Source organism: Nanorana parkeri, unplaced genomic scaffold, assembly GCF_000935625.1.
Source record: "Nanorana parkeri isolate BGI_ZX_2015 unplaced genomic scaffold, ASM93562v1 scaffold414, whole genome shotgun sequence".
NCBI classification, from domain to species: domain Eukaryota; kingdom Metazoa; phylum Chordata; class Amphibia; order Anura; family Dicroglossidae; genus Nanorana; species Nanorana parkeri.
In genome coordinates this window covers 759,289-769,062 of record NW_017306682.1, presented here as the reverse complement: position 1 = coordinate 769,062, position 9,774 = coordinate 759,289, and the positions used below count along the sequence as shown (strand labels likewise).

At 43.9% G+C, this 9,774-nt stretch overlaps 1 protein-coding gene across 1 annotated transcript in view; it reads right to left on the bottom strand.

Moving 5' to 3' along the window:
* Positions 1 to 9,774, bottom strand: part of NUP160 (nucleoporin 160) — a 37,571-nt gene that overhangs the window by 19,063 nt on the left and 8,734 nt on the right. The window contains exons 5-15 of the mRNA XM_018559743.1: positions 9,258 to 9,333; positions 7,631 to 7,745; positions 7,381 to 7,539; positions 5,941 to 6,018; positions 5,741 to 5,844; positions 4,428 to 4,512; positions 4,253 to 4,321; positions 3,534 to 3,617; positions 2,057 to 2,227; positions 1,320 to 1,419; positions 571 to 736 (exon numbers count right to left, since the gene is read on the bottom strand). Coding sequence (XP_018415245.1) covers positions 571 to 736; positions 1,320 to 1,419; positions 2,057 to 2,227; positions 3,534 to 3,617; positions 4,253 to 4,321; positions 4,428 to 4,512; positions 5,741 to 5,844; positions 5,941 to 6,018; positions 7,381 to 7,539; positions 7,631 to 7,745; positions 9,258 to 9,333 — 1,207 coding nt within the window. The remainder of the gene's footprint in view (positions 1 to 570; positions 737 to 1,319; positions 1,420 to 2,056; positions 2,228 to 3,533; positions 3,618 to 4,252; positions 4,322 to 4,427; positions 4,513 to 5,740; positions 5,845 to 5,940; positions 6,019 to 7,380; positions 7,540 to 7,630; positions 7,746 to 9,257; positions 9,334 to 9,774) is intronic.

Here is a 9,774-nt window from a genome sequence, read left to right as displayed (position 1 = left end):
AATGACATTTATATACATTTTATTGATATTTATATAGAACTCTAATATATACAGAAGTCTGATCTACAGAAGTGAGAGATTATATATATATATATATATTATATGTATATATATCACACACACACCTGATCCTCGATTCCACCTAGCTGGTAGACCAGTCCCCACAGCCGTCTCTCCCCTGTGCTAAAGTGGTCTAACCCCTGCTGCATTAGGTGTGAGGACGCCAATGGGCATACCACAGCTGGAGCCAGCAGGAGAAAGGTGAACCAGCTGAGTATATCTTCTTTATTCCTGCCCCTAGACCAAAACGAGCAGTTAAGCTTTGCAGTGCGGGGGTAACTTCACTGCAAAGATTAACTTTTACATTCCTGAGGTTTCTGGCGACAGGTAAGTCGCCAGGATCGCTTCTGTTGTAAAGCCGACAGTCGGCTCTACAAGTTTAAACAGAGTCCCGGCGGCAAAAGTCGCCGGGAGTCTGTTTAAACAGCCCCGATGCTGGCGACGTACACTGTACGTCGTCAGTCACGAAGGGGTTAATTCAGTCAAAATAATTTAAAAAAATTATCTTACACATCATTGGCAATCATTTCTTCCAAGATTCTTTCTGCCACTCTCTCTGGTGGTTGCTGATGGCAGCAAGCAGACTCAATCATGTACGCCATGTCAAAGGAAATGTAATCTCCAATCATGCGTAAACAATGCATCAGGAAAATTGTGTCGCTAGCAATATCCACATCTGCAAAAAAAAAGAAAAAGAAATAAATAGATTAAAAAAATAAAATTGTACACACGTTGGTCTTTCCCCTATATCCCTCCTTCAGCACACACATGTTGGTCTTTCCCCTATATCCCTCCACCAGCACACACATGTTGGTCTTTCAACTATATCCCTCCACCAGCACACACATGTTGGTATTTCCCCTATATCCCTCCACCAGCGCACACATGTTGGTATTTCCCCCTATATCCCTCCACCAGCGCACACATGTTGGTATTTCCCCTATATCCCTCCACCAGCGCACACATGTTGGTCTTACTCCTGTAGCACTCCTCCAGCAGACACTCCAGTTTCTCCTCAGCACCCCCTCCCCATTTACCTGGATGGCGATGACCATATGCATTAATTATTTTGTTGCTACTTAAGTAACCACTATTTCTAAGTCAAAAGAGTTCCTTATGTCTATATTTGTTCTGGGTCAGGAAGTCAAAGCAACAAAGTGAAAGAGAGAGACAACTAGCATTTACGAAAGGAGAGATAAGCAGCTGCTCTTCACATATCTTTCTCATGACTGGTCCCCTTTAATGCATGCTGATCTCACCATCTGAGATGACGCTTTCGTCTTCTGTAAGCAAGTGTTCCGTCGGTAAAAGGTACAAATGATCCACCAATGAGCAAGGAGCCAAGAAGGACACAAAACCCTGGAGAGGGAATATAGTAAAGTTATGATTAGCATCACTGAATGTCTCATTGCAGGTACAATGCAGTATAATGTAAAAAGTCCTTTGGCTGGTTACAAAAAGCAATCACTTATACTCTAGTTCCTTTTTTAAAGCTGCCCATACACTGCTCGAATTTCAGCTGAGTGCTGCTAAGTTGAGCTGTGGGTGGCCATGTCGGCATTACCCTGTTTGGCAAAAGTCAATTTTGTCAATGAACCTTTGTAAAAGGAGCCATGCTGAAAATTGTTAGCTGAACAGTGACTGCAGCAACATCATGTCAGTCACTATTGGGGTATTGGAACAGCTATGGGCAATCGCTGTTGAAATACAAAAGCTACCAGGGAAGATTCCCCCATGCTACAGTGTAGATGGGGGAATCAATCGTTTTTTCTCATGCAACTACACGTGTATGGCCAGCTTAACACATAGATATGACGTGTTTAAGTAATGTTTCATTCCGTTTCCATTGCTGCAACAGTGCATGTTTGAAGCACGTCAACCTTCACACTGAACTGAATTTTGCATGGGACTTTTTCTGTGGCTTCTATTACAGCAGCAGTCTGCTACACCGCAACTCTAAAGGCAATCTTTATTACTGTACTCAGGTAAGACTCACCTTTCTCAGCAGGCAGACCATGCCGGTGTAAGGGTGCACCATCAAAGCAAGGGGGCGGGATAGCTCCTCTTGATACTGCAAGCAGCATGAATAGAACTTTGACCAATACTCCACTTGTAATTGGCGGAACTCCTCCTGGGACATCTCATACTCTGTGAGGTGACTGTGCAGCTATAAAACAAGGATATGTGTGAGTTAGTAAGCAAGTGATTTTCCCTTCATCCTCTACCCCCTGTACAGCGAATGTGCCTCAATTTGTCCCACCCCTTATTTAGGGGCAGGGTGACCTTAGTTCTGTTCTTTGCTGCAAGCTCTCAAGTCTTTAGGAGCCGATAGATTGCTTTGCCCCATGTTCAATAGTATAACTGCCGTGCAACCACTGTAGTCTTCCTTCTTATTTCCGTAAGGGACCTACATGCCCTTATTTAAACCCCAACATCAGGTAACGTTGTCTTAAACTAAAATAGGCCCTTAGCATTTAAAAAAAATAAAATGCATCCCAGACTACAATGCTCACCTTCTATCTGGCAAAAAGGAGGGTGATACTGATCTAAAGAAGACCAGATCAAAGACAGTTATAAAGGGTAGGAGTGTCAATTGAAGTATAAAAATATATATCTTTATTTTGGAATAAATTTAAACACGAATCATCATTGACTGTCAAACCAACACCTGAAATCTTCTAAAAAAATGATTGTACAACCATTGACTCACTCGCTTCACACACGCATACAAGGACGAGCTGATTTGTATTGAAAAATAAGCCGATTCAGCTGCGAGTGTCGGGTATTAAGCTGACAACTTGTTTCATGTGTTTTGAAACACTGTTGCGATCACCTTAGAAGTGGAACCAAAATCAATATCTCCATAGAATGTGTCTTACAAGAAGTAACAAAGTTCCTTCTATGGCTGATGGATACCCTGGGGGAGTTCTAGGATACTGGATATCACCGTTTTTGAGGGTCCTCAATCTTCTGGGTTAAATGATGGCGAGCACGACTCCACCCAGAGGTTTGAGGAGATACCATGAATGCAGGGAAAAATATGCCCACCCCCTGCGCAGGCATCACTAAGGCACCCTATTTTTTTTTACAGTTTTGTATGATTTGGACACCAGCTTCCATAAAGTGGCCAACAGACTCCAAAATCATGAAAGTTTTTTCCATGTGCTATTAAAAAGTAGTCCATATTGAAGCAGTGGATGACTAAGGGGAGAAGCAGATGACAACACCTTTCCAGCCATGACACAAATGTTTGAGTTTTCCCAACCTGAAAATAATAGGGACAGGTTCCAACCTGTTTTTAAATTCAGTCATCACTCTATTCCCAGGCTGCCGATATGGCTTTGTGTTCCATCTTGGCCAAAGGAAAAAGAACCGCAAGGATCCTTAACGAACCTTAATCATAAGTCACACATCAAGTACGGGCACTGCATTTTAACCCCAAAAAATAAGTACACTACACTGTAATCTCTCACCTCATTCTCAACAGTTAAAGTGATCTCTTTCTTCATCTCTTCCCACGACAGGTCCGGCAACTTCGCACTCCCCCTGTGATAAATCTTAATAAAAAGATTACATATAGTTAACCTTTCCGCATAGATACCAACCCTTTTGTTTTACAGAACTAGTTTTACCATAGATACAAGTTAAAGTAAAAACTAAGGAATAAGACAAAGACCCTGATTTGCAAAAGAAGTAGATCATGCTCACTTTTAAACTGAGTGGGGGGAATTCATCAAAACGGGAGCAGACAAAATCTGGAGCAGCTGTAAATGGCAACCAATCAGCTTCTCTCTTCAGTTAAGCTTTGAAAATGAAAGAGAGAGGCTGATTGGTTGCCATGGGCAACTGATCCAGATTTTATCTACTCCAGTTTTGATACATTCCCTTCATTGTTTTTAAGGGAAGTAGCTATAAGTCATTGTTTCTTTATCCCCCATGTCTACATTTAAAAACAAAAAAGCCCATAAATGTTACCAGCTAAAGATTAACCTTACAAACTGACAAAATAAAGGGATTTTGCACACAGAGGATGTTGGGTAAAGGGCCCCACCACTAAGTGTCAGGACAATAAGAAAGGAAGACCTCCTAAGCCATACAATAAATTACACACATTCCCTTTTCTCAGATTTTAGAACCCTTTAGCGTCTCACTCCAGAATCCTTGTGTTCTCTCCTAGGATGTAACTTCATACCTGTAATGTTTTAAACAAAGCAGCAACTGTAAATCTTCCAGGGGAAAACAGACACTCCAGGAAAGTTTCCTGTCAAAAACATGAAATATAGTTATAATTTAATAATTTGCTGGAGTCATTAATTAAAAAAAGAAAACCGGTGCACCGTATTCTCTTATCAAATATGCACACTAACCCTTGGATCCTGCTCATCTCCAATGTTCAGCTCTTCTTCTGGCAAGGGATTGATGAAAACATGATTCCACTGGGCAGCTTGGTTACTGAAACACATTTATATATCAAGGACTAGTGTGAGTCTTTACTGTAATGTGAAATTAACATGCTACGTGGTCAAGCAAAACAAACACCCGTAAAAGGTAATGTATTTCAAGCCTGATGAAGGGGACCCTGTGTGGCCCCAAAACATTATTTGTTTTCACATGAAGCGTCAATAAACTTCACTTCAATATGGTGTTCTTCACTTCAATATGGTGTGCTGGTGACATCTTTAACAAATAATCTATTCCAACCACATGTTAATTGTACCACTAATTAACGGTCACCCTGTCATATACTTCAATGGGTACATCTGAACAGGACACCTGGGATTCTTGCCACAGGAACACGTAGGTTCTTGCTGCAGGAATTCCAGAACACCTCCTAAAGGTGGCCATACACTCTACAACCATCGAAAGACTTTAGTCTTGCGATGGTTGTACAGGGATTAAAAAAAACGTACGATCTGCCTATCTTGGACAGGCAGATCGCACTCTCGATCATCGCAAGCCTGCCCCCCTGAGGGGCGGGCTTCCGATGACCGCAATGCTGAACGGGCAGTGTGCGCGTGCGCACACCGGCCCGTTCGGCATTTGTCTTCCGAGCACCGTTCTATCCAGCCGAGAATCGTACGATTCCCGGCTGGTTTTCGAACATGCTGGTTCGACAGAAGACGTGCGACCGTACAGTAGAAACGGTCGCACGCCTCCGTTCACACTGCTCGATTATCGTACGAAAAACCGATCGCATACGATTATCGTACAGTGTATGGGCACCTTAAGAGAGCCCTGATTGCAGTAAAAACCTGGCATGAGTTTTAACCCTTCCCAACCCTGAACAAAAAAGGTTTTGACTAGACATATACTTTGGCTGGTGTTTTTTCTTCACCTCTGCCTAGCTTTGCCTTGAGGTCAAGACAAGAAGCGTGAAATGTGAAAAGTAAAATATGAGAATGCACTCACAATTGTATAGGGAGAAAGAGCCTAGAATGCAGGAAGCTCTTGACATCAAGCTGAAACCCTCTGAATGGAAAAGCTCAAGAATATGGCAGCATAAACACTCCAAACTTTATGTTGTCCTTCAGTTAAACCTCAACAGCTACAACTGAGCAGGCACTACAGAATATTGAACCTGGCCACCTCTTGTTCCGCATGACCTTCAGTGTCTTACTTCTACCACATTTTAAACCACATGGACTTTTCAGACAAAATAAATAAATGGAGATCTACTTACTGTTCAAAATTAATGTGTTTCACAATGGTCTGGTTTTCTTCATCGAGCCACAAGGCCCAAATATCTGTAGTTGCCAATGTGAATGTAAAATCAACCAATGTTTCCTTCAAACAAAATAAAACACAAGACATCCAAATGATTTCTGCAAACTGCTGATAAGTGAGCACAAGAAATAGAACATATACTTCAAATTTCCGTACCTGGTTTGAGAAAATTGTGGAGATATGATCTAGACTGTACCGATTGCTTTCAGCAGTAACTAGTTGGAAGACGCAGAACTGCAAGAACAAAAAGGCATGTGTCATGTGTTTTATACTATTTGTTTGCTGTAGGCAGGGGCACCCCTCTGCTCATCTACTAGGAACCACCAGTACCACCATCATGCAGCATGTCTACCAGGACTTTGAGGAGATTGTTCAGACAGCCTGACCTATCAATAGAATCATTTAGTCCCACAAGAAAGGTCTACTCTAAATCATTACTACTCCAAAATAGTCTCTACCTCCTCTGCAACATACTGATAGAGGGTGGAATTACACTCAGAGAACAGGCAGAGCATAACCAACAATAACAGAAGAGCAAATCCCAAAGGGATTCTTAGCGTTGTGGCAGATATAAAATTCCATTTTAACCTTTTTAGTGCCAGCCAACACAACATATTCTGTACAAACAACACTGGCCCATTCACATCAAACCAGGCAGCCTAAGTAACTACTGTCTCTAGAAAAGTCACACAAAACCTATAAACTAGGGATGCACCGATATCAGTATTTCGGTATCGAGTATGAGCACCAATATTTTTTTCCCCGGTACTCGCCGATACCAAAGTCAAGGAAGTCAGGCGGCGTGTAATGACTCGCCACCTGGCATCCTGATTAGTGATGGCTCAGGCGTGTTCGCAGCTCCATGTGCCGAGCCCGTCAGGAAGCCGACAGCGTGCAGCGCCAATCACAGGTGCTGAGACATGCTCCCGGTCCGAAGCTGCAGAGATCGGGAAATGTCTCAGTGCCTGTGATTGGCGCTGCATGCTGTCAGCTTCCTGGCGGGCTCGGCACGTGGAGCTGCGAACACGCCCGAGCGCATCACTAATCCTGATTAGCCGGGCGGCATGTAAAGACTCGCCACCCGGCTTCCCAATTAGCAGGAAAGCCATCCCCATGTTTCTCGTCACCAGGTGACGAGAAAACATGGAGCCAGCTTTCTGGCCAATCAGGAAGCCGGGCAGCGTGTAATGACGTGGCGTCCGGCTTTCTGATTGGCCGAGAAGCCGGCTCCATGCTCCCTCGTCATGAGGTGACGAGGGAGCATGAAGCCGCCTTCCCGGCCAATCAGAAAGCCGGACGCCACGTCATTACACGCTGCCCGGCTTCCTGATTGGCTTGGGAAGCCAGCTCCATGTTCCCTCGTCACAAGAGACTCACTGCCCGGCATCCTGATACCGGAAGTATCGGGCTAGGCATCGGAGCATTTGGGTGAGTACATACAAAACAAACATACTAGAAGCTATTCCCTTTGGGAGCTGAAGCAAGCACCCCACTGATGACGGGTTTATCCCCTAAACAACCAAGATGTGATAATAAAGTGAAAGGTCTGAAAATCTTTGGCTTCAGATTGTCTGATGCCTGGGAGAGTATGCATACCTGCCCTTGGCTGGGTGTGTGTAGGTACAGCCCAAGATAAAGTCCTATAGATGTCGAGTGTGCCAGCCTCAGCTTGTGGCCAGTGCCTGGAGTCAGCCGCATATCCTTGCTAAACGGCACAAACTCCAGCATATCAGAAACCATAAGGCACATCTGATCCTGGAATAGGCGAGAGAAAAAACAAACAAACATGAATAAGCTACATTTCAGTAATATTAATTCCAGAATTTTGTCTGCTATGGGCACTTACCTTGTAAGACCACATGCGGAGTTTGTGATCCTGGCACAATGCAAATATTAAAGCATCGTGTTCTAGGCAGTGGACAGCTAAGCTTACAGGAAGATGTGCTGGACCGTGATCTCCTCTACAGAAAAAAAAAATTATAATTGAATTAGGTATCTGCTCACTCATATCTTACTTAGTCAGCTATTTAACACATACCTTCAGCTTTATGGGAAACCCAACTATTCTACAAGCTAGGGAAGAAAAATATCCCACTTTAATTTAAAGCCCAATTAAATTTTCAGGTTAAATGAGTAAAATTAATTCCAGGTGTATATAAAAAAAAATTAAGCTCTGCAAAGCAGAGAGGCACTTTCCCTACCATCATGCCGCAGAGAAGGACTCGGCCTGGGGAGAAGAATTCATATTTGGGGGCTGATTTGTGATTGAAAAAACCCAGAAAAAACATTACCTGCATTCCGGTCCATTGCGACCGCAAAAAAAATTAAGCTCTGCAAAGCAGAGAGGCACTTTCCCTACCGTCATGCTGCAGAGAAGGACTCGGCCTGGGGAGAAGAATTCATATTTGGGGGCTGATTTGTGATTGAAAAAACCCAGAAAAAACATTACCTGCATTCCGGTCCATTGCGACCGCAAAAAAAAAAAAGCATGCAGCATTTTTGTGTGTTCGCAGTGGACCTGAACGCAGGCAATGTTTTACCATGCGTCTGATCGCACTGCGGGGGGGGGCGTGGCTGCGGTGACTTCAATGCACTACCACACCCCCTCCCGCCCCAGAACAAAGGGGGAAGTTTAGTGTGCGATTGCTGTGCGTTCCAGCAGCTGCCGCTCTGGAACGCACCACAATTGGTGTGAACTGGCCCTTACCAGCTTAGAAAACGCAGCCAGCGTAAGGGCTACAGAGCTCCCTCACTGACGGCAGCAAAAGGGTTAAACTGTATACAGTTGGATTGTCATTGGATCTCAAGTGGCCATGGATGGGACAGATGTCCAACTGCTGTAATGAAGGAGCGACTGCAAATTCAACTCCTTGTGGTCAGTATTACAAATGAGGCTTCAGTGCATTCTCACAGCAATCATCTGGGTCTGAGTCTAAAATGTAGGTGGGATAAAGAAAAAGGAAGTCTCCACACGCAGAGTCTGCTAGCTTCTGTTGAGCTTAGCAGATGTTGTTTCAATCTTCCCAATATCAACTTGTGCTTTGCCCATGATAGCTTCACAACCAAAAAAATGAAACGGTGTATTATTAATCACAGAAACTTCCATTAGGCTCCATTCAGACCTAAGCGACACCGTTATGCTCATTTTACATGCGTCTCTTTTTGAAGGTTTTTAAAAAATAATCTGCGTATAAGTTGCGCATTTTTGTGAGCAGTTTTTGGCACATTCATGTGAATGGGCAAACCGCGCGCAAAAATAAAAATCGCACCGCGCGGTTTCAAGCGTTTTTCTATTGAGTTTATGGGGAGAAAACTCGCTGAATCTGCTCCAAAGCAGCTCACGTACGATTTTGCGTGACAGGTGTTTTTCTGCTTGCGACAAAATGCAAAAAAGTGTGAACAGGGGCCATAGAATCAAGTGAGAGAATATGCCTAGGTGTGAACCAGGCCTTAGTGACAATGTACATACTAACCGTATTGCTGATGGCATCCAGCCAGTAAGTAACTTCATAACAGAGGTTTGCTTTAGCTCCACAGTAGTCGCAACCCCTGGGGATAAAAACAAACAAACAGATAGATAAAAGCTTCCAAAAATCCTTACAGCGGACCTTGCAAGAAAACAAAATGGTCCACATAACCTGCAATCCCCTACTTCAAAAAATAATTAGCAGGATCCTGAGAAACTTAGATCCCAGAACTCAAACAAAGATGCTTCAGCCCTCTGCCAGGGATTTGGGATTCTCAGGTTTCCCAGGATTCTGCAAGGCGGCCCAGTGATATGACCCTTGCCCAGGCAAAAACGCTGAAAGCTGGACTATAAGGCCACTAAGCGACACTTACCTCGAACAGATCCGCGCGGCCGGGTATAGCGCGACTGTTCGGGCAACGATCGCGCGTCCTTCACCGTGGGGCTGCATGCAAAAATAGAAAAATCGCGCGACATCCACGGGGGAAAAAGGGTCCCCGCGACATGGAGCTGTTCAATAGAAC